At 39.1% G+C, this 25,111-nt stretch overlaps 1 protein-coding gene across 1 annotated transcript in view; it reads right to left on the bottom strand.

The window, feature by feature from the left end:
- The window catches only part of ITPR2 (inositol 1,4,5-trisphosphate receptor type 2), a 485,801-nt gene that overhangs the window by 314,009 nt on the left and 146,681 nt on the right, over positions 1–25,111 (bottom strand). Inside the window, exons 16-21 of the mRNA XM_080811707.1 lie at positions 22,007–22,179; positions 19,625–19,744; positions 19,324–19,509; positions 17,706–17,957; positions 16,769–16,913; positions 14,676–14,826 (exon numbers count right to left, since the gene is read on the bottom strand). Of these exons, the coding sequence (XP_080667833.1) occupies positions 14,676–14,826; positions 16,769–16,913; positions 17,706–17,957; positions 19,324–19,509; positions 19,625–19,744; positions 22,007–22,179 (1,027 nt within the window). The remainder of the gene's footprint in view (positions 1–14,675; positions 14,827–16,768; positions 16,914–17,705; positions 17,958–19,323; positions 19,510–19,624; positions 19,745–22,006; positions 22,180–25,111) is intronic.

Genomic DNA, 25,111 nt, shown 5'->3' with positions numbered 1-25,111 from the left:
TAAGGATTAAAAGTAAAAGTGTGCAGGACTCCTGGGTGACTCAGTCAGTTAAGCGTCTGCCTTCAGCTCAGGTCATGATCTCAAGGTCCTGGGATTGAGCCCTGCATCAGGCTCTTTCCTCAGTGGGGAGTCTGCTTCTCTCTCTGCCTGCTGCTCCCGGTGCTTGTGTGTGCTCTCTCTCTCGGACAAATAAAGTCTTAGAAAAAAAAAGGAAAAGTATGCAAAAGATCTAAAGGTGTGTTTGGTATTGAATATAAATAATATATCCCGGGGCGCCTGGGTGGCTCAGTGGGTTAAAGCCACTGCCTTCGGCTCAGGTCATGATCCTAGCATCCTGGGATCGAGCCCCGCATCTGGCTCTCTGCTCAGCAGGGAGCCTGCTTCCTCCCTTCTCTCTCTGCCTGCCTCTATGCCTACTTGTGATCTGTCTGTAAAATAAATAAATAAAATCTGTAAAAAATAATAATAATAATACATCCCTTTTATAGTAATGTTTTGCCAATGTGTGGCCTGGCACATGGTAGAAACTCGGCATAAAGTAGATATTATACATAGTTATTCTCTACCTATTTTTAGACATGCATTTGAGTTTTAAAAGGAACATGATCTAACATAGATCCTGTGTTTGAAACTTTCTGGATAATGGAGAGAGGATTAAGACCAGAGAGGGTAAAGTCCTTTTAGGCTTTATTCATAAGTAAGAGAAAACTGGACAGTTACATAGGCATTTTTTCTAAAACTTATAAAAGTTTAAAGCTGGTGGCGGCAGGATGGGGGCGGGGGGCAGCAGGTGCATTAAGCCAGAAAGAACTCAGAGGCAGAGCCAGCATAGCACAAAGCTGCAGGAGAACCAGACTGAGAAGATCAGAATGTCACAGAAATTCTTCCTTCATAACTGAAGAAGAAGAGTCCAAAAAAGACTTGCTTCCCAAAACAGGATTGTGATGCCAGGGATTCTGGGGCATTTTGAAGTAGGCAGCTTCTAGAAATTTTTCCTATCTAGAACTTGGTTGTATGTTTTACGTTTTAAGGTTGTTTTTACTTTTCTCCCTAATCCCTACTTCCTATGAGATCATAATCATTTTTATTTTCCTTCCTAATCTGCATTTCCTGTGAGATCTTAATCTTGAGCTACAATTTTTCCAATCACAGTATTTTTCTGGAAGATTCCTACAGTGGATACGGTGCTAGTCCTGCCCAGATGCCCTTTCAGGGATGAGGGACAATATATGGGCTCACCTGCTAGGACTGCTACTCATTGAGTAGCTACGTTGAGGACAGCCCTCAAATGTCAGCCCTGAGTGGGGACTGACGAGTCTGAGGAGCTGCCTCGTGTGACACACCCCTTGCAGGGCAGCCCATGGAGGCATAAAGGCTCAGCCTCAACCCTCACTCCAATGGCAGACGACTCTGAAAGAACATCCCAAATGCAGACATCTCCCCTCACCCCAGAGTTTGCCACTAGCTTGGCATCACAACCCAATTTCTCCCTTTGCCCGATCCTGCTCCTTTCCCTTCTGTTTCACTGGCATTGATCCTGAGTCACCTAAAAATACCTCCTTCATGCTAATCTCTGGCTAGGGGTCTGCTTCCTGGGGAACACAACTTGCAATAAATAACTCCAGAGATTCAGGGACGTTGGTATCACTGTTGCTGCCATTGTTGTTATTTAAAAATCAGTGGAAGATGGGCACTGAGGAGTCCCAATCACCTGAGAAGCCAACTGTTGATTTCAGCTCAGGTCATCATCTCAGGGTCCTGGGATGGAGCCCTGCGTTGGGCTCCACACTCAACAGGAAGACTGCTTGAGGGTTCTCTCTCTCTCTCTCTCCCTCTGCCCCTCCCCCCTCCCCCTCTGCCCCTCCCCTCTCTCTTCCTCTCTCTCCCTCTCTCAAGCGAATAAATAAATAAATCTTTTTTTTTTTTAAAAATCAGTGGAAAAATCTCAAGGTGTTACGAGAACACGCTCGTCTACATGGCACTCACATACACAAAGGGACAAGAGAAACCCTAGCTCTGTGAAGTGGATTACATGCATGTCTCTGCCTTTACCTGGAGTCAAAAGCTTCCTTTACCAGAAATACATGATTCTGATGGGAAGAAGGAGGAGGCAGAAGGGCACAGCAGACAGGAAGTAGGGAGATGCAAGGAACAAGACACGTTCTGGAGATGAGGCAGATGTGTTGGAAGTGAAGTGACATCCCTGAAAGCGGAGATGAGGGGAGATAGGTCAAAGAATAAGGCCATCCAAAGGAGACACTTGAGAGGGAAAATGGGCAAAAAGCAGTCCAGAGATCCCTGCAAGAGATTTTCACATGATGAATGGTAACTGTGGTATCTTCTCCCTACAGGTAAACTTCGCTAACACTTCTGAGCACTGCGAACTCCCCCACAAATTTAGATCCTTTATAGAGACCTGGGTAGAGCTCAGTCGGATCAAAAATTAAAAGAAAATGAAGGCACACTTGAAAGAGTCTTGAAAATACAAGCTGCCTTGGACCTTGTACTGGCTGCCCAGGTACGGGCATTGTACTAAACCTTACTTCTGTCCGTTGTCATCCCACCTGTAATGTCCTCAGCCTCACCTGCATCCAGGTAAATCTTGGCTTTCTTGCTTACCTGCTTGCTTGCTTTTTTTGTGATACACTCTATATTCTTAGTGAATGAAGACTTGTGATTTCAAGGCATTCTAGCTGGTGGCTTTACAAAGAGCTATCACCGCTATTAACCAGGAGACAAATGCCTCATGGATACTGGCTAAAAGGAGTGTTTTGCAACACACATTAAAAAGAACAGCATTCAGCGAGTGAACACACTAATCTTCAAAGACTCACAGTTTTCAACTGAAAGAGACCGTAAAGATCACAGTTAAAATAACCATATTTTATAAAGGAAGAAACTATTTTCTGGCAGCTATTTTGCCTGCAAATACTTTCTTCCTTTCCCACCCATATAACAATATTAAAAATGTTTCTGCTCCACCTCCCATCTCCATTTCCCTTCTTTTGAACAGCAACTATGCTGCCAGAAAAAGCATATTTCAAGGTGGATCATGTAAAGTCACTTCCAAGACACACCCCCCGCCCCCCGCAAAAAAAAATAAAGTTAAACTGAAGAAATGGTTAGTTGTTTGCCACGAGATAGACAAACAGCTTGCTCTTACTCTCTTCCCCAAACTCCTGGGGCAAGAGATGTTCCCAGACAGACACACATCCAAAGGGCCTCTTACCACCTGCCTGTCCTATCTCTTCCCTCCCCTGGGTGGGACCCACAGGACTCAAAGTCACCCAGGGGAGCTCCAGTCCTTTCAGGAAACTGTGGTTATCTGTTCCTTATTCTCTAAAACCAAAAGCACTTTCAGCTCCAAACCCAAGCCCCAAAGAAAGGGAATCCTAAAAGTAAATGGGATTCTCCATTTGACTTTTGTAGCAATTTCCCATTTTCAACACCCTAACATATGTACACCAACCAAGGAGATTATCTGGTCACTGGTTAGGAACTGGCCCACATTTTAGGGCTTCACTATAGAAACTCCCAAGAATCTGAAGTTGTAAAAAAAGCAAAATGATAGAAGATTACAAGAAACTATTCAGCTCTTGTTTGGTGTTTTGGTAGTTTTCTGATATATTGCCTTTTGAAACTGCGGTGAGTTCAAGGCCGGGGAGACAACTGTGAAAAGAAATGATAGTCTTGGCCTAGACACCCGAACTAGGCTGACATCATACCCCGGGTTAAGACTTTATTGCTCCATGTTGGAGGCTTAAATTCAAATCCCAGTCCCATTCAAACAACAAACAGACAAGTGGAAAGACGTTGACAGGATAACTAAATACTGAGTTAGACCCAAACCAGACTGTGTCATGTTCTGCATTCTGTTCAAGTGAAGACGAGACTTTGTCTCTCACTACGCAGAGTTAACATGTTATGTTGTTCATCAGAAGAAAGTAAGTTGTATTCACATTTGTTCCAAATATTTGAATGACTCTCTCAGAAAACAAAATATATCCACCCCACTATAAAAAAGTGATCTTGATCAGTAGTAGTATCAGTCCTCGGATTGTACATCCTTCAGCAGGCATAAAGAGGAAAAAAAGTATAATTTTTTAAATAGAATGTACTTTCAAAAGTATATTGAAATATCTGACCTATCAGCCAGAGAAGGACAATATCACATGGTTTCATCCATATATGGAATTTAAAAAACAAAACTGATAGAGGGGAAGGGAGAAAAAAATAAAATAAGACGAAATCAGAGAGGGAGACAAACCATGAGAGACTCTGAACTCTGGGAAACAAACTGAGGATTGCTGGAGGGGAGGAGGATGGGGGAGGAGGAACTGGGTGATGGGCATTAGGACACTTGATGGAATGAGCCCTGAGTGTTATATGCAACCGATGAATCTCTAAATTCTATCTCTGAAACTAATACACTCTATATTAATTAAATTGAATTTAAATTAAAAAATTTTTAAAGAAAGAAAATATCTGATCAATCAGTCAGCATACGCATTGGCTTTTCACTTTTATACATGACAAAGAGCCCTGCTTGACATAATCCACCCACCCAAAAGATCAATTACACTGAATGGTGCCTGCGTATTCTAAATCGCTGAGAGCAAATGATAGATATTAGGCAAAGCAAATTGACTCAACAGCATAGCCTGCTGGGAGTGAATACATTTATCTGAAAACAGTATTTCTTTTCATAAGTGAGAACACAGCCAATGAAAGGTATGGGATGTGTTGTTCTGAAGGTCAGGACCTACTATATCACTATAGCACAGGACAGGACAGTGCCCGCTCCCAGCATCTCCACGTGAGTATGCCTGCATCATTTTCAGAACGGACCCCCTCGAAGGCACAAAAATGAAAAGCTGCTTCTGACCTAGCAATTTCTGCCGAGGATGCCAATGGAAAGCCACAGTGATGGTGAGCAGTCACAGTCTGGGGGCTAGATTCAGACCACCAACCAACTCTACGATAAGGATAACTCATGGGGGCACACAGTGGGCTGCACTGTTCCCAAGGACCCAAAAGAGGAAAATGTCTGGAATTGCTGCTTTCCAATCCAGCCACCCCCAGAATTTCAAACACTAATCACTGACATCTAAACCCACAGGATTTCCCAGAAACACAAATGAATGCTGCAGGTGCACACCCTCCAAGGCAGGCACCACCAAGGCCAGCATGAAATGGAACTCCAGGAACTCTAAGCCCTTTCCCTCTGGACATGCCTCTTCTTCTGCTCCACTGGGTCTGACCTACCAAACAGCTACCAAACACATTTCTCTGAACGTCCAACCCCAACCGTGCTGGAGCAGAATTAGTAAGTGGTAAGTAGATCAGAAGGATAAAAAAAGACCTGGTTCGATTGCACAAAATTTTCCAGACACGGTATGAGAAGAGAAGATTATCATCGCTTACTTAAAGGAATTGGTTCATCTAGCAACAATGCTTATAAAATTACTCCTTATTTTTAAAAAATTGTGCTTTGCAAATGACTTCCAACTGAATAAGGTTTCGCTAAAATAGGAAAATTTAATCCAGATCACTTAAATATGAAAGAGCCAATATGATGTTACACTGGGTATTATTAATTTGGCCACATTGCTATGACTCCCATGAGTTGTCCTTTCAAGTAACAGTTCTTCTCCCCCCACCCCCACCCCCAAAGGTACTTTCCACAATCTGGGATTTCCTCTCTGGCATCAACCTCTGTCTCATCCTGTACCACAGGAATTTTTCCCAGGCCTGAAAATCCTGTCTCCACATTTAGAGATTCCAGAAATGTGTTCTCTCTTGCTTCCTTTGTTAAGAATTTAGAGTGTAATAGAACCTTTGTTAGGAATTTATAGTCTAATAGAACTCAGCTATAATAACACACCTCCTAGAACAAAAGTTTTAAGTTTGAGGTGTCATCTTATATATAATACATCATTTTCCTACGTGGCTCATTATTTAAGTCATTAACATGTTGTTTTGAAACACTTTCAAATTTATGGGAAGAGTTGCAAGAATAATACAAAGAACTCTTATAATACCTTCTGCCCAGTTTTATGAGATTCACGAATCTGGCTGTATTTGCATCCTCTCTCTGTCTGTCTCTCTACATACATAATACATATCTTTCCTGCACTATTTAAGTGTTAGTTCCACACATCCTGACCTTTTGACTCTCAATTCTTCACCTTGTATTCAGTAAAAACAAGAACATCCTTTTACATAACCATAGTACAATTATAAAGTTCAAGAAATCTGATTTCTTGAAATCAGCCTAATATACAATCCATATTCGAATTTCACCTATTGTGCCAATAATGTCTTCTGTAGATGCTATTTTTCCCAATCCAAAATCACATATTGTATCTAGTTGTCATGTCTCCTTAATCTCCTTTAATTTGGAAGAGTTTTTCAGCCTTTCTCTTTCATGACATGGACATTTTTGAAAAGTTCAAGCCAGTTGTTCCACAAAATACCCCACAATTTATACTTGCCTCATGATTCTTCATGATTAACTGGAAACTGAATTTTTGCCAGGGATACTTACTGGGTGATATTATGTCCTTCTCAGTAGCTCACATCTAGAGGCATATGAGATTGCATTGTCCCGATTTCCTTTTGTTTTAAACTCTGTATTTCGTTTACTTAGCTTAAGAAATATCCATATTTATGAGACTGAATTGATACACTTCTAAAAAAATTATGAACCAAAATTCTAACCTCAGTTACAATTTTTCTAAAATATTAGCTCATTGGACTGCTGCATGGTAGTCCAATGGTACTGCACTGTCTCTGCACTGCTAATGGTACTGCACTGTCTCTGTGGTTCTCCCACACCTCTATACATGAAGCTTTCTGGAAGTAGTACGCTGTTTCCTGGTTGGTCTTTGACTGATACCCATTTGAGTAGCACGTTCCATAGACCTCAACATCATCATGGCTTTCCAGAAGCTCTGGATAACTAAGGCATCTCAAAAGGCCCCAAGCAGGAATGGCAAACGATATTAGTCATTGGATGAAGAACATTACATTTACATTGTATGGCTCAATATTGGTAGCAACATGATATACCCAAGCTTTGTATCCTATAAAACTGTGATTTTATCTCTAGATTTTGCTGACAAATACAGATATGATAAATCTAGCTTTATGTCATCATTCCTCAATCAATAAATTTGAAGGCTAGATAAAGAAAAATATATCTATGTATATAGCTTATTTGACTAATAAATAATCAAGTGATACGAATGATAGGAAAACTAATTTCTTACAGTTTAACTCTTAGCAATGTTGCTAACTTACTAGTGCATCTTGGGCAAGTTAATTAATCTCCCCGAATAGGTTTTTCTATATTTGTACATTTAAATAAAACTTTCTAGAAAGTTAATAATGCAAGTTAACATGAAATAAACGTTGAACATTAGTAAAAGCAAAAATTATTCCTTGGAAAGGTTTCCTAGGGGTGAGGGGAAGGAAGAAAGCCCAGCATAACATCTCTCAGAGGTTATCTGTAATTCAATTACAACTGTTACCAAATCATGCTTGGGGCGCCTGGGTGGCTCAGTGGGTTAAGTCACTGCCTTCGGCTCGGGTCATGATCTCAGGGTCCTGGGATCAAGTCCCGCATAGGGCTCTCTGCTCAGCAGGGAGCCTGCTTCCCTCTCTCTCTCTCTGCCTACTTGTGATCTCTGTCAAATAAATAAATAAAATCTTAAAAACAAAAATCATGCTTAACAATAAACTATGTTTTCTCACATTTTGTATTACGTACCCAATCACAGAAATGTATAAAAAAAGAATTTTCTCCCTGATCTGCAGATATCAAGAGAAGGAATCTTGAAATTATGGTCCTTAAATTCAAATTAATTTCAATACACCAAAAACTAGGATAACAGAATTCTTGGGTATTTACTTAAAGGGGATAAGCACATTACTTCAGATTCCAAAAATCTAGCCAAAATCCATAAACCCCTTTCTACCAATTAGGAAAAGGTATTTCCCCAAATCAAGAGACACTGTTCTACTCAACATATGAGTCTTAAAGGCAGAAACCTCTGAGTCTCGGTTTACACTGAGACATTTATAGTTATTTCCCATTGATACGACACAAAGTTTCTTAGAGAATTATAATTGGCTCATAAAAACTACTATGAATTTATTTTAATACTGGAGTAAAATTGTGATGTCTCATATTTTAATAATAGTGTGTGTCATTGTTAAGCACAAATCACACTATACAGAAGTTAATCCATGTAAAACCACTTAGCACATAGAGTACTCGATGAATATTAACTACGTAGAAAGTATATTTATATAAGTCAACAAACAATTAAAATTATCTAGCATCACTTTTTGCTGACTTCCAAGATATCCCATTGTCCTGGGGTCCTGCTTTACTCCCTGGCTGCTCTGTCTCAGTCTCTCGTGCTGACACTTCTTCTCATCCCATGGCTCAATGTTGGAGGACCCAGGATTCAATCTTTAGACCTTATTTCTTCCCAATCAACAAGCATTCCCAAAGTGATCTTATTCAGTTTGATATTTTGAGTGTCTTCTATGCACTAATTCTCACATTTATAGTTTCTACCCTGACATTACCCTGAAATTTCATTCATATACTCAGTTGTCGACATAATATCTCCACATGGATGCCCAACAGGTATTTAAACCTAATGTGCCCAAACAGAAATCCTGATTTTTCCCTCCAACCCCCTCATCCACCAGTCCTTCCTACCTTGATGATAGTACCACATTCATACAAATGGTAATTCAAACCTAGGAATAACCTCTGACTCTCCTCCTTCTTATTCCACATTCAAGTCCTATCAGTTAATACTGTTAAATTCCCAATTCATCCCCTTTCCCCTACTCTACCACTCTTCTTCTAGTTCATCACCATCATCCAATTCCCCAAAAGCTTCCAAACTATGGTCTTCCTACCATTATGCCCACATCAGTATTCTCCATTCTCTACTCAGCAGCCAAAATTATCAGACCGTACCAATCCCTTCTCAAATCCTTCCAAAAGACATGCAAGAAACTCACAACAAAACTCAAATTCACAGGTCTGCAAGGCTCTATAATCAGGGTTCTCCAACCTTCTCTCCTATTATTGTCCCCCATCTCACTTATCTCAGCCAAAGTGGCCTTCTGTCTTCTCCTCCCTCATGTCAATCTTATTCTGCCTTGGGGCTGGCTTCCTTGACCTATGTAGGTCTCTGCTCAAATGTCAGAGGTTGCTCAGTCTATTCTGCCCTCCTCCCCACTTATTTTACCACTCTCCATATCATCCCACTTTCTTTTTCTTCATAGCATGGGATGTTATAATATATATTCATTTGTTTATCACCTGTTTCCCAGTAGGGAAAAGAGAGGGATTCTGCCTCTGTATTTATTAATTGTCTGTTCTCCTTGTGGCTAAGGACTTTATCTTCTCTATTCCCAGTGAGTAGAACAATATCTGGCATGTAATAGTAACTCAATAAATTCTTGTTGAAAAAAATGAATGGTTCTCAAATTGCTGATAGAATGATTAAGAAATCCAGAGATGAATGGAGTCCATGAGAAAATATGAGAATTATAAATAACGTAAAAGAGTAAAAAAAAAAATGTATCTTACAGGGTAGACACAGAAATGACAGACAGAGTGCAAACAAGATATTTACAAATTTTGAGAGAAAAATAAAACTTTCCTTTAGGGTAAAACTCTAAAAGCAGACTGTGAGCACTGAAACCAAGAGACCAATAATGAAGATCAATTTCTAACTTATAAAGAATGATTTAGATCAGAGTAAACTGGAGATTATAAAAGGATCATGCCAAGAAGAATCTTTAATATGGACATCTCAACTCCTATGTACCCTCTGGGACTGTTAAGAAGAGTCTCTCATTGGTGAGATTCAGAAAATAGAAATAGGATAGACCACTGGCATGTCCCCTGCTCTTTGATTTACCGTTGTTCTCGGCTCTTCCTTTGTTTACATCCAGATATTGTTAATAGGCTTTTATTCTTATAAAATTTTAAATTTATATAAAAGATGCAAGAAGAGTACAGAATGCTTATACACCCTTTCATTTTTTTCTCCACTTGCTTTCATAGCAACTCCCCCTACATACCACAACTCTCTCTCTGAATATATGGTATATATTACAGTTTTATCAGGCTATGTCTTAAAAATCACCATTCCAGACAATTTCACCATGGAGAACTTAGGTTATCCTTTATTTACAGGATGTTTTCTTGGACTGTAATCTTACATATAAGTTCTGTTCCATGGTTTTAATTTTCTTCTTCAGAGGAACTCCAATTATTCATATGATGGCTCTTCTTTGCCTTTCTTCCATTTCAACCATTTTCTTTCTGACTCTTTTTACCTGTTTCTTCATATCACTGACATTCTCATTATTGTTTTCCTGCCTTTCTTCAATGGTGCACATTATACTTTTCTTCAAATCTATTCTTTTCATAATGTAATTTAGTCTCTAGATCTAAAAAGAATAAAGTCTACCATTTTATTCTCTTTCTTTCCTGTGTCCAATAAACTTTCATTTCATCTCCTCCTGATTTTTTGGTCTACGTCTAACCTGTTTTTTTTGTTGTTGTTGTTGTTTTTAAAGATTTTATTTATTTGACAGATAGAGATCACAAGTAGGCAGAGAGGCAGGCAGAGAGAGAGGGGGAAGCAGGCTCCCTGCTGAGCAGAGAGCCCGATGTGGGGCTTGATACCAGGACCCTGAGATCACGACCTGAGCTGAAGGCAGGGGCTTTGACCCACTGAACGAACCAGGCACCCCTAACCTGTTTTTTAATCTATGATTCAAGGTGGTTTTCAAGTCCCAATTTTTGTTTGAAAATACTTAATTCACTTTAGAGTCTCATGTTACAATTTCTTTTCTTTCATGGTTAGTTTTCAGAGCAGAATTTCCATCAACTGAAGTGTTTTGATTCTCCATTCTATTTTGATTTTACAGTAGCATCACATATAGGAGGATTGATTTCATGTCTGCATTTCTTGGACAAGTTTGACAATCTGAGCTGGTTCACATAAACTTCAGTTCAAGAACACCCTCTCTCGTCAGAGTGGCAAAGTGCAATTCCTTTAAAGTCTAGCTCATGGTAGGTGGCAATGGAAAGGAATTACATACATTTCCTTCATTTTTTTTTTGTTTGTTTGTTTATCTTGTGGAACTTAGGATTTCATCATCTTGCTTCTTTTTCCCTTCAACACGAGATTCCAAAGGATGACTCTCCTAGATGAGTCCTAGGGATGAACATTAACCCACTTCATCTCTAGAAGCATTGCATTTCCACAGCTGTTACCAGAGTACTGTTAAGCCCCTTCCTTTTTACTCAGTGCTCTTGTCTACCAGATTCTACATCAGTATTTTCACACTTAGCACAGACTATCTTTCTGAGGGTGATTTGCAGACAATCTCTTTTTATCTCTTCTGCACAGTTTTTCCAAAACCTTCCGTCTACAAAGGCTTGCAGTGAGAACCTGTGAGACAGCTCTACTGAAAACGGATGCTACATTTCTACTTACACCTGACGTTTGAATTGTCCTCTGTCTCCTAGTTCTGCTGAAGGTGAGGGATTTATATGGTTAAATTTGCTTCTTATTGGTCTCTACAGACTTCTGGAAAATGTAGAAATTATTAAGATTTAGACAGCAGTAATTACTTCAGCTACCTGTAAGTTCCTCACTTAATCTTCCTTAACCAGATATTTCTGGTTAATGAATATTAAGTAAATACATTAAGTATGAAATTACATTACTGGTTTAACTTTTTTAACTCTGTAGTGGAGACTCCAGTGGACACATTGTGCTCTACCCAGGTCCCCTCTTCAGAGTTAAGACAACTTTTCTCCCAGTTGTGGAGCATCATAGTTGATGACCTCCCATGACACCTGTCACTAAGAATGACCTTTGGCCAAAGGAAACTGTCTTACCCAGGGATTCACAACCCACTCCATGAATAAGCCATCAACCAATGGTTGGCTGATGCAAGAATACAAAATTTAGTACCTTTGCCTTAATTTATGACAACTGCAAAGGGCCACCCTGCTCTAGAGCTAACCTATAGGATCAGCTGATGTCTCGCTTGTAAATGCAGTGTGGATCAGCTACTCTCATTGCCCAATCCTACCTTCCTCACTTCCTTACAGGTGTATATCCTGAACACATTCTTCAATAGACCCTCTGAAAATAATTCTCTACCTCTCACTGTTTGCAAAGCATCTAACCTAAGACAATCAATATTTAAAAAAAAAAAAATTATTCTGTTATCAGATAGGCACTGTTGTAAGAATCTTGAGTATACTGTATACATTCATTTAATTTTCATAAGGAAGATGTGTGGAAGATACTATTATTATCATCTTCATATCTCAGATGAGAAAAGAAACTCAGAAAAAATAAGTACCTTGCCTAGGTTAATAAATGGTAAAAGCAGGATTTGAATACAGCACTCTGACTCAAAAGCCCATTATCTTATCCACTTCACTATACTACCTCTCTCACTGGTTTTTCATTCACTGCTTCTCTGGTATGACCATTACTGTTCCAATTCTTTGCATTTCTCTTTGCCCTGCTATAAAGCAGAACCAGCACATGACACATACCAAAATGATCACAAATATTAAGATGTTTTTATTTTTTAACACATAATATTTTCACTAATGGATTAGCCATAACATTAGTTGCCAAAGATGGAACTCATTGATCTGTGACTTTTTCTTCCAAATTTTTAATTTATAAAGAGAGAAGAAAGTTTATAAATCCATCCTATTATCACTCAGTCCCATTATAGAATCACTGTTCATTTGTACATGTGCATTAGCAAGTACATGTTAACAACCACTTCTCCATAGATTTGTTTCTATCTCACCACAAAAAAGATCATAATTTTTCTCAAAAATTCTATACTGCCAAAAGCAATCTATACTTTCAATGCCATCCCAATCAAAATTCCACCAGTATTTTTCAAAGAGCTGGAACAAATGACCCTAAAATTTGTATGGAACCAGAAGAGACCCCGAATTGCTAAGGAAATGTTGGAAAAGAAAATGAAGACTGGGGGCATCATGTTGCCTGGTTTCCAGCTTTACTACAAAACTGTGATCACCAAGACGGCATGGTACTGGCACAAAACCAGACACATAAACCAGTGGAACAGAATAGAAAGATCAGACATGGACCCTCAACTCTATGGTCAAATAATATTCAATAAAGCAGGAAAATATATACAGTGGGAAAAAGACAGTCTCTTCAATAAATGGTGCTGGGAAAATTGGACAGCTATGTATAGAAGAATGAAACTCGACCATTCTCATACACCATACACAATGATAAACTTGAAATGGATAAAAGACCTCAATGTGAGGCAGGAATCTATCAAAATCCTAGAGGATAACATAGGCAGTAACCTCTTCGACATTGGCCACAAAAAATTCTTTCAAGATATGTCTCCAAAGGCAAAGGAAACAAAAGTAAAAATGAACTTTTGGGACTTCATCAAGATCAAAAGCTTCTGCACAGCAAAGGAAACAGTCAACAAAGAGGCAACCCATGGAATGGGAGAAGATATTCACAAATGACACTGAAGACGAAGGGTTGATATCCAAGATCTATAAAGAACTCTTCAAACTCAACACACACAAAACAGATAATCATGTCAAAAAATGGGCAGAAGACATGAACAGACACTTCTCCAATGAAGACATACAAATGGCTAACAGACACATGAAATAATGTTCATCGTCATTAGCCATCAGGGAGACTCAAATCAAAACCACATTGAGATACCACCTTATACCAGTTAGAATGGCCAAAATTAACAAGACTGTAAACAACAAGCGTTGGAGAGGATGTGGAGAAAGGGGAACCCTCTTACACTATTAGTGGAAAAGCAAGTTGGTGTAGCCACTTTGGAAAACAGTGTGGAGATTCCTTAAGAAATTAAAAATAGAGCTATCCTATGACACTGCAATTGCACTACTGGGTATTTACCCCAAAGATACAGATCTAGTGAAAAGAAGGGCCATCTTTACCCCAATGTTCACAGCAGCAATGGCCATAGTCACCAAACTATGGAAAGAACCAAGATGCCTTTCAACAAACGAATGGATAAAGAAGATATGGTCCATATATACTATGGAGTATTATGCCTCCATCAGAAAGGATGAATACCCAACTTTTGTATCAGCAAGGACTGGACTAGAAGAGATTATGCTGAGTAAAATAAGTCAAGCAGAGAGAGTCAATTACCATATGGTTTCATTTCCTTGTGGAGCATAAGGAATAACATGGAGGACATTGGGAGATGGAGAGGAGAAGGGTGTTGGGGGAAATCGGAGGGGGAGACGAACCATGAAAGACTGTGGACTCTGAGAAACAAACGGAGGGTTTGGGAAGGGAGGAAGGTGGGGGATTGGGTGAGCCTGGTGGTGGGTATTAGGGAGGGCACATACTGCATGGAACACTGGGTATGGTGCATAAACAATGAATTTTGGAACACTTAAAAATTTTTAATTTAATTAAAAAAAAAAAACAACAAAGTACTAAGCGGGTGAAGAAGTAGTGATGGGAGGCAGAAATACCTTTCTCTTGTTATAGCAAGTAGTCAATACTGTTGCTAAAAATTGATTTCAATCTCTTAAAAAAGAAATTTCTTACCACCATCTTGAAATTTGCTTAGTCTTTCAAAATACGATGACATGGGGACCTGTACAATATCTAGGATAGCCAGAAGTGTTCTTGTTAGTCTTAACAATTCGCTGAAACTATAAAATCCAAAGTATATAAGATTCCGAGCCAAGTGGACCACCTTAATAAAAAAAAGGGAGGGGAAATGGGAAAGAAACAAAAGAAAAACATTACAAACTGAAATTAATATTGATTTTCTTTTTTTTTTTTTAAAGATTTTATTTATTTATTTGACAGACAGATCACAAGTAGGCAGAGAGGCAGGCAGAGAAGGGAGGAAGCAAGAAGCAGGCTCCCTGCTGAGCAGAGAGCCTGATGCGGGGCTCGATCCCAGGACCCTGGGATCATGACCTGAGCTGAAGGCAGCGGCTTTAACCCACTGAGCCACCCAGGCGCCCCTGATTTTCTTTTTTAAGTAGGCTCCATGCCCAGCATGGAGCCCAGTGGGGGGCTTGAACTCATGACCCTGAGTTCGAGATCTGAGCTGAGTTCAAGAGCCAGACGCTTAACTGACTAAGTCACCCAGGCACCCCTGAAATTAACATTGATTTTTTTATATTAATGCAGGTATTTCAAAACTTTCTAATTCTTTAATATCTAGGAATTAAAATGCCTGCAAAAGCAACCACTGAACTCTGATTTATTCACGTTTATAATCAAATCCAAATAAGGCCAGTTTGCCATTTCTCTCAAAAGCTCAGATGACAAGATGAGGTAGTCTGGTCCACAGCCAGCAAAGAAGCCAAAAAGAGATTTTAGATGTATTAAGGTGTTTAAAGAAATTTACATTAGAATAATCTACTTAACTAAATATTAACTTATTTAAGTCACAATATCACTTAATAAATGGTTACATTAATGTGTTACTTTAATAAATGGGTATTAGGGAGGGCACAGATTGCATGGAGCACTGGGTGTGGTGAAAAAACAATGAATACTGTTACGCTGAAAATAAATAAAAAAATTAAAAAAAATAAATGGATTTTATTATTTTATTTTATATTTTATTTTATATTTTATTATAAAGGAATTTGTCCAGAAATAAATTGTTCCCTATGCTGCTATGTGGTCTTCTGGACACTGTAAGACATTCTAGGTATGACAGTCAGCTTCAACATGGTCCCCAAAGTATGGTCTCTTTTCACACTGCACCAAGGATGGGCTGTGTGACAAACAGAATACAGCAGAAGTAATGGCATGCCACTTCCAAGACTAGGTTTGAGACGATTGTAAGTTCCATCTTAGGCTCTCTCTCTCTCTCTCTCTCTAATGGCTTGCTCTGCGTGCCATGCCATGGCAGCCTATGGAAAGGCCTATGGAAAGGCCTATGGAAAGGCCCACATGGCAAAAAGATGAAACCTCTGGTCAACAGCCAGCAAAGAGATATGGCCACCAAGACACACATGAGTGAACTTAGCAGCAGGTCATCTAGCCGGAGATAAGTGCAACCCCAGTCAACAGTTTTAGGGATTCATGAGAATTCCTGAGCCAGAACCACCCAACCATGCATTTCCAGACTCCTAACCCAGAGAAATTGTAAAATAATAAATGCTTGCTGCTTTGGGCTAAGTTAGGAGGTAATCTGTTATACACCAGTAGATACCTAATACACCAGGTATCAGGTAATGGCATCATTTCTCTAGTTTTGTCACCATATCCCCCAAGTGATATTAAAACCAAAGGTATTTCAATTCAGTTTAATGAGGCTAAAAATTTCACTTCCATGGAGATGGGGGAAAAATGTATCCAAACAAATTACAATGTATGCAAATTATCTTTGTTCATGAAAAGCAATAAAACTTATACAGATAAATGAAACCCCCGAAATCCAGGAAAACAGAAGGTAACAGATAATTATAAACCAAATATTTTGTATTGAACACCAGGTCTAATTAAAGCATCAAATCTGTCTTTTAATCAATGGCAGAGGGAATCATACACTCATCAACTAAACTACCCAAATCCAAAAACATCCTAAATATTAGAGGGAAAAAAATCTTTCATGCTAATTCTTGACAGGGAAAACTGAATAACCTCACAAATTAATCATTTATATTAAATACCTCAAATGTCAGTTTGTTTTTTTCTTTATCCCCAAAAGGAAAGGGCTGATTTACAACTTCTTTCAGGTATTCTTCAACAAATTCCATTGTCAGTGCAAATTTCCTCTTCATATCATTTCTGGAAGAGTCTGTTATAGAATCATATCTAGAAAGAAAGAACATAAAGCAAGTTAAATTGAGTGCAATCATTCAAAAATGGGAAAATATATGGACATTAACTTCCCAGCTTCTTAAGTTTAGGTAACTTATTTAACCTTTCTAGATGATTCTACCATAATATTAAGCACTTAAAAAATTGTTACCTCTATTATAAATACAATTTCTGTTTATTGGTTTCCAGAATATTTCTATTACCAAGAGTTGTCATTTTACTCTCCAAAAAGAGTATCTTATTTGTATTTGATAGACTAACAATCTGGGTGTGTGGGGAGGGGGTGCTAAACAGGTTGATAGGGAGGAAGGTGTGCACATGCCATGATGAGCACAGGGTGATGTATGGAAGTGTTCAATCACTATATTGTATACCTGAAACTAATGTAACAATGTATGTTAACTAACTGGAATTAAAATTAAAACTTTAAAATAATAATTAAAAGGGGCGCCTGGGTGGCTCAGCGGGTTAAGCCTCTGCCTTCGGCTCAGGTCATGATCTCAGGGTCCTGGGATCAAGCCCCACATCAGGCTCTCTGCTCAGCAGGTAGCCTGCTTCCCCCTCTTCCTCTGCCTGCCTCTCTGCCTACTTGTGATCTCTCTCTCTCTGTCAAAAAATAAATAAATAAAATCTTTTAAAAAAATTAAAAAATAAAAGCAGTTGGAAAAAAAAAAACTAACAACCTGAGTTTCAACCCAAAAATGCCCTTCATTTCAAAATTGAAGACATTTGATTTTGAGTTCATCTACTGAACAGAAAGTGCTCAGGAAATGTTTCCAAACATACTCATGAATTGTGATCTTTGTGGGAATTTCGGTCCATAGCCGGGCGTAGCGAACAGGCACCACGGATTCCTGGGGATCCCGGTCAACGTGCATGTGGAGCATGAGGCGACAAAAAGATGCTCGGAGGTCAAAGGGCAGGCTCTCATCTGACACACACCGCAGGATCAAATCCACAGAGAGCTGCATAGAAATCTGGTTTATGGCCAGATACTGGCGATCCAAGCACATCCTTGCAAAGAGGTTTAGCTGGTACCTTAAAAATATGAAACATACTACATTATTTATCTTCTCTTGATAAAGTTCTTAAACAGCACAATATCAATCAATATCTACCATCTACTTTTATACAACACCGAAATTTCTGTGTTCGTGACACTGGAGTCAAATTTTTTTAGTAGTGAGTGAAGTAATCAAAGGATAGCAAATACACGAAATTGTCTCTACATCTATTCATGTTACAATTTCTCTTACTTGTTTCAGCAACAAGTATCTGTTGGAAAGTGTCATTGGTGGGGGGTGCCTCGGTGGCTCAGTCGGTTAAGCATCTACCTTTGGCTCAGGTGATGATCTCAGGGTCCTGGGATCGAGCCCCACGAAGGGCTCCCTGTTCAGCAGGAAGTCTGCTTCTGCCTCTCCCTCTGCCCCTCCCCCCTGCTTGTTCTCTCTTTCTCTCTCTCAAAGAAATAAATAAAATCTTTAAAAAAGAAAAGAAAAGAAAGAAAGAAAAGAAAGCATCATTAGGCTCTCCATTTTTGATTTCCTAGGATTAAAATACACTAAGCCTGAAGGCTATAGATAACAGTGCACACAAAACCATCTCACGTTCCCATTCCCACTCACCTCCGGCCCTAATATCTAGCTACACTCTAACTTTAGATCCACTCAGTTCTCAAACCAAATGTGACCTATCCAAATGGTATCAGTTACACTTGGATTCAACAACCTCTGAGATCAAGAATTAGCCTTGGCTTTGTTGTAATACCTGTAGAAATTGGGGAACACAAGGCATGCTCAGCCTTTCTCAGATTCCTGTCATCTGGGCCCAACCTTTCCCAAGGGCACCCGTCAGAGGTTTCTATGCCTTAAACTCAAAGACACCAGCTAGGTTCTTGCTCCCAACATACCGACTTCCGGCAACTACCATGGCAACTTCTGTGCCAAGTGCCACCACTGAACTTTCATAACAATACATACCAGCTTCTCTCCAGCCCTAGTTCTCCACATAGTCGTAAACACTCTCTACATTCCTGATGGCTAACTTTCTCTGGGGCCACCTTTGCAGCTGGATCAACACACCCAGCTCAGCGCCAGCCCTCAAATCCAACACCCTGGTCCCATCATGTCTCTCATCTAATACTCATCAGTCACAGGGAGAAAACCCTCTGCTGCACACCAAAACCAAATCAGCGGAAAAAAAAAAATCAGAAAACTGCAAGTTGTGCAGGAGGAAAACACAGATGTTACCTTTTATTTTGAAGACTTTAAATAATTTATATATTTCCACTACCTTAGTTTTGACATGACTTTTTAAATTTCCTCTTCATAGGTACCTGACTTTTAGAGGTTTCAGAGAATCTTCTCTCAATGAACAGGTAAGATTGATAATTATGATTCTTTACCTATAATAGGTAAGAACTTCCAAATCAGCTTTGGTGCCTTCTTTTGCTTCTTGAGCAAGGTGCCTGATAGCTTTGCCATGAGGTTCCTTGTTGCTGTCAATCCAGTAGAGCCAAACTTCTTCATCATCAATGTCGTCCGTGAGGATGGAGCTCTCCATGGGGTTGTCTACTTGCATTGAGACCAGCCTTGAAATAAATTATACATACAAAATCAATTAAGGAGCTAACTCACAAATACGACAGGAGCTACGATGCTTACAAATAATAAACAAAAAAAGATTTCTCCCCTATCTGGGCTTACTTAGTTTGAATGAGAATGTCTGCATTGCCTGGGCTCAGCATAAATTTACAGATGAGTTCTTGAGTTACTGGTATAGCAGTGGTATTAGAAACACACAGATCGGACAAATAATCCAAAAACCTGGCAAGAGAAAAAAAAATAAATTGAACACTAAGAAAAGGTACTTCATAAAATAGCACAATAAAAATATCCTTGGGGACACAGTGCAAGTAAGTTTTTAGATCTATTTTTAATAGCTCCATGCAACATTTTTTAATGTCGCTTACTACTGCATCATTAGAAGAAAATTAAGCATCCAATTATTTGTGTTTAATATAAATTTTGTTTCAAAAAGGGATATAAGTTTTCTTCTATTTATCTGGTGATATTCCTCCCATAGCACTGTGACTTACTATGTTTAGAAAATCAGTTATCTGCCCTAAAATGAGACTATCCAAGAACTGGATAACAAAACAAAAGCAGATGAAAGCTAATGCTGTATTGAGTAAAACAGGAAAACAGCACAGTCAATGAAAGTGAGCATGGCCCAGTTGAGTCAAAGGCCCATTTCTACCTTCTAACATTTGTTTGCTGTGCTAATTAGGACAGAAAACTGTCAGTCTGCTTGACTTCTCTGCATTCATTTCTCCCAGATAAAGCAGCATAGTGGAATAGAATAGTGGAACATAAGGAAGAGCATGGAGGACAGGGAAGGGAAGGAAGGGAAAAATGAAGGGGAGCATGGAATCAGAGGGGCAGATGAACCATGAGAGACTATGGACTCCAGGAAACAAACTGAGGGTTTTCGAAGGGAGGGGTACGGGGGATGGGTAAGCCCAGTGATGAGAATTAAGGAGGGCACCAATTGCATGGAGCACTGGGTGTTATACACAAACAATGAATCATGGAACACTACGTCAAAAACTAAGGATGTACTGTATGGTGACTAATAGAACATAATAAAAAAATTAAAATTAAAAAAAATGTGAATTTGATGGACTACCCCAATAGTAAGGAATATTACCATAATATTATTCATAAGTAATTATGGTATTATAGTAATATTCCTTACTATTGGGGTATTCTTGTGCAAATTGCTATCTAGGCTTCTGTTTTCTCATCTCTCAAATGTGAATAATAATTACGATAATAAGCAAGTTGGTGCAGCCATTTTGGAAAACAGTATGGAGATTCCTTAAGAAATTAAAAATAGAGCTATCCTATGACACTGCAATTGCACTACTGGGCATTTACCCCAAAGATACAGATGTGGTGAAAAGAAGGGCCATCTGTACCCCAGTGTTCATAGAAGCAATGGCCACAGGCACCAAACAGTGGAAAGAGCCAAGATGCCCTTCAACAGACAAATGGATAAAGAAGATATGGTCCATATATACAGTGGAGTATTATGCCTCCATCAGAAAGGATGAATACCCAGCTTTTGTATCAGCAAGGACTGGACTAGAAGAGATTATGCTGAGTGAAATAAGTCAAGCAGAGAGAGTCAATTACCATATGGTTTCATTTCCTTGTGGAGCATAAGGAATAACATGGAAGACATTGGGAGATGGAGAGGAGAAGGGTGTTGGGGGAAATCGGAGGGGGAGATGAACCATGAAAGACTGTGGACTCTGAGAAACAAATGGAGGGTTTGGGAAGGGAGGAAGGTGGGGGATTGGGTGAGCCTGGTGGTGGGTATTACGGAGGGCACATATTGCATGGAGCACTGGGTATGGTGCATAAACAATGAATTTTGGAACACTGAAAAGAAATAAAATAAAATAAAATGAAAAAAATATATAATATATTGATAATATTAAAATAATATACAACCAGTGTACCTCATGGAAATGTACAAGGACTTAAACAAGACAATGTACATGAAAATATTTTGAAAAACTAGAAGCACTATAAAAACATAAAAGATCAGAATGAAAGTCACTCATATTTAAATATGTCTATAAAATGTTTTAATTTCCTATAAGGTAATAACTCTATGATTCACAACTATTATAAAAGCAAACCTAACATAGTTTTGTCCATGAAAGTTAGTGATGTGAAAGAATTCCAACTTTTAAGGGGTGCTTGGGTGGCTCGATCAGTTAAGGGTCCATATCTTGATTTTGGCTCAGGTCATGATCTCATGGTTATGGGATCAAACTCCTGCATCAGGATCTGTGCTCAGCAGGGAGTCTGCTTAAGGATTCCCTCCCCCTCTCCCTTTGCCCCTTCCTGCGACTCATGTAGTCTCTCTCTCAAATAAATAAATCTTTAAAAAAAAAGAATCCCAACTTTTAAAACGTTCCAAAAATAAAGCAAAAAGCTCTTTTGCAAAAAAAATAAAATAAAACAAAATAAAGCACAATCCCCACTACTAAAGAATACTGCATAACCACTTCAAACCTTGGCTCACGATTTCTCCTGAGTAAACTGACAAATGTTTCTATTTCTTTTGCTGTGATATGTTTCTCTAGTAGTTTTCTGTTGTTGTGCAACAAAGCTGTGATGGTATCTTCTGCCAAAATATCATAGCCAATCTGGGACTGCATGACACAGAAATTCTTAGCAATATATTCCTGCAAAGAAGAAAGACTGTCAGAATGTGCTGCCAAACAGCTTAGAAATAACAGGTTCTATTAGAGTCAGCAATATCGATTAACTTCTTTGCAACAAAAACTCAAATGCATCGTCCAAAGAAAAGCAATGATCCTTCGATAAATATGGCTTTTTGAGAAAGGAAATTGAAACATATGAGCATATGCCTAATTTAAATTATAATAGAAAATGATATACATAGAAATATTTAATGTGGGTACTTATATTCTGAAAGCATAGGTGGGAAAAACAAAAATAAACCTAGTTAAAATAACAATCTCTTTCGACATGATAAATTTTACATGCCTAACAGAGGCCCTTCTTCTAATTCGCACTAAAAGTCATAACCATTGACTGTATCATAACTACAGAAAGAAAATGACTCTGATATTTCGTTCATGAGGCTTGACATCTATCCTGTTACATGAAGAGCCCAGGCTGACTTGCAGTGATTTCTTTTTTGTACATGTCCGAATCGACTAAAACTTCTCTTCAAAATAAAGATAAAATCCCATGCCACTTTTTATCTTAAAAAGCTACCATACAAGATAATATGAATAATCAATCACTTCAGTGACTAGGTCCTTCATCCCATAAATACTTCTTGAAAGCCTACTACATTCCAGGCTGTTTGAGAGACTAGACGTGCATATGGCACCAAAAAAGGTAGGTGAGTTCTGGTGAAGCCTACCTCCCACTGTGAAAAAAAGGCAGTAAAGGAGATAACAAATATGATCCTTTTATATGTTAATAAGTGAAGTGAAACAAAGGGACGGCTTGAGCTGGGATGGAAAATCCGGGAATGATCAAAAGGCGGCAGCCATGGGGAGAGAAACATCTAGGTAGGCAGTGGAACCACGGTCTTTGTGCTCTACAAAGGTGGCCCGCGTAGCTCCAGTGTAGGACATGAAGGAGAAAACAGGGGTTGAAATTGGAGAGGCAGGTCCTTGGGAGCCAGGGTAAAGGGCCAAAATGTTATTCTAAGAGCAAGAAAAAGCCAGAGAGTTTCAGTCATGCATGACTTACTCTATTCCTCATTCTTCATACTGATTCTTCTATCTTCCAAGTCACTATTGCTCATGTCCTGCATTCTTTGTACAAGCAAGAATCCCACACAACCATAGACAGACCTGGTAACTAACCCCTTCCACACTCCACAGTTCTCACTTCAGATTCTTGGGGATTCTCGTTGGGACTATATTTCTGGTTCTATGATGGGCATATTTATTGATTGGAAAGTATTTTTGCCTCAGGTAAAATTTACTGGAACCTAGTCCTTGAAAATGATACAGGTTGCACAAATCTAATTATATTCTAAGCAGCAATTTTGTGGCCTTTCAAAATGATAGCTTTATATTGAGTAACCGGTTAAGTAAAGTAAATGTCTTCTGTTAGTGTATCATTTTAAAGACATGTATTGATTTATACACTTTTATGACCATTGTATTCATACCCTAGTATAAGGCAAACCTCCAAGATATTTGATAAATAGATCAAGATACTGATAAAAAAAATCAAATCAGGTTAGAGGTTGTCACCAAATTCTATAAATAATAGTAAGTAGACCCTCAACCTTAAAGACCTGCGTTAGCACAAAATCACAAAAGAACTCCCTCTTAAGACTCTGTACAATACACATGAGGCTAAAGGAAAACAAGACAATTATGCAAAAAGTAGAAAGTAAAGCTGCTCTATGCTTAACAGAAGCATTCCTGATTCAAAACAAATGAGAACAAGATTATTCAACTATCACTGAAATTGAGTTGGAGCATGCATGAGAACATAAGGGAAAACAAAATCTAACCCCCAGTGGATACTGGTGATTCTTCTACTCTTTTGTCAGCTCAATGATCTACACCTTGGAAAGACATCCCAAAAGAGACAAAGAGTGCCCCCCACAGTCATATGCTCTAAAGAAACCCAGAAAGCAGGTCCCCTAAAGTGAATAATCATTTACCTGGAGTAGTGATGTGTCTGGGTCAGGTGAACGAAGAACAAAGAAGAAGAAGAATTATAGGGGCAGAGTGTGTGTGTGTGTGTGTGTGTGCATGCGTGTGTGTGTGTGTGTGTGCGTGCGTGCGTGTGTTTCCACTTATCAGAAGAATGAATGTTTTCAGAGGAGAAATTGCAGACACCTCAACAAATTAGGGGCAGGAGTCCCCAGCTAAAACTAAAAAGAGTGAGAAAACATTTTGTGTGCCAGATGAAGAAAGGACATCAATTAAGATGTGCTGCCCAGGGCATCTACTAGGGACCAGCTGAACAACCACACCTAAAGAGATGCGGCACTGAAGCCAGGGCAATGATATAGAAAGGAAGCCCCTGGGACTCCTCCAAAGGCTGAGCACAATCAAGAATGGCATACATTCTGAGCCCATGGAACTCAGAGCACCAGGTAAATTCTGGAGACCTGTTGGTTTCTCCAGTTAATCCAAGCTCTCTAACACGCACTGCTCGTGTGTGTGGAGCTGTGGCTTATCTAGCAAAGTAGATATTTCCAGACCCAAAAAGACAAATGAGGCGAGGTGGCATACAGTAAGCAACCTCTAGCCCCCATCTCCACCTCAGACCCCCACAGAATAACACGAGCCTTAATATTGGGGGATTTCTGGGACATTGATTCTCTGAGTGCTTGAAGGTCCACCACATAACATCCTGGAACTTGATTTCTCTTCCATTTTAATGCAATGCAGGGAAGCTGGAGGAAAGAATTCCAACAGCAGTATTTCTAATTGGAAGGAAAGGCTGTTTATAATAGGATTATATTCAGAAGTCTTTAAGGATTTGTTTATATTGTCCTCTTCCTCTCTCCTTTGCTCCTTGCCAAATTATTTATCTTCTAACTAGCCTATTTTACATATTCTTTTTAGACTCTTCTTCAATCTTGAAATAGAATTTCAAAGCCAATGTATT

This window comes from Martes martes (genome assembly GCF_963455335.1).
Source record: "Martes martes genome assembly, chromosome: 8".
Lineage (NCBI taxonomy): Eukaryota > Metazoa > Chordata > Mammalia > Carnivora > Mustelidae > Martes > Martes martes.
This window is presented reverse-complemented; position numbering and strand designations above follow the sequence as displayed.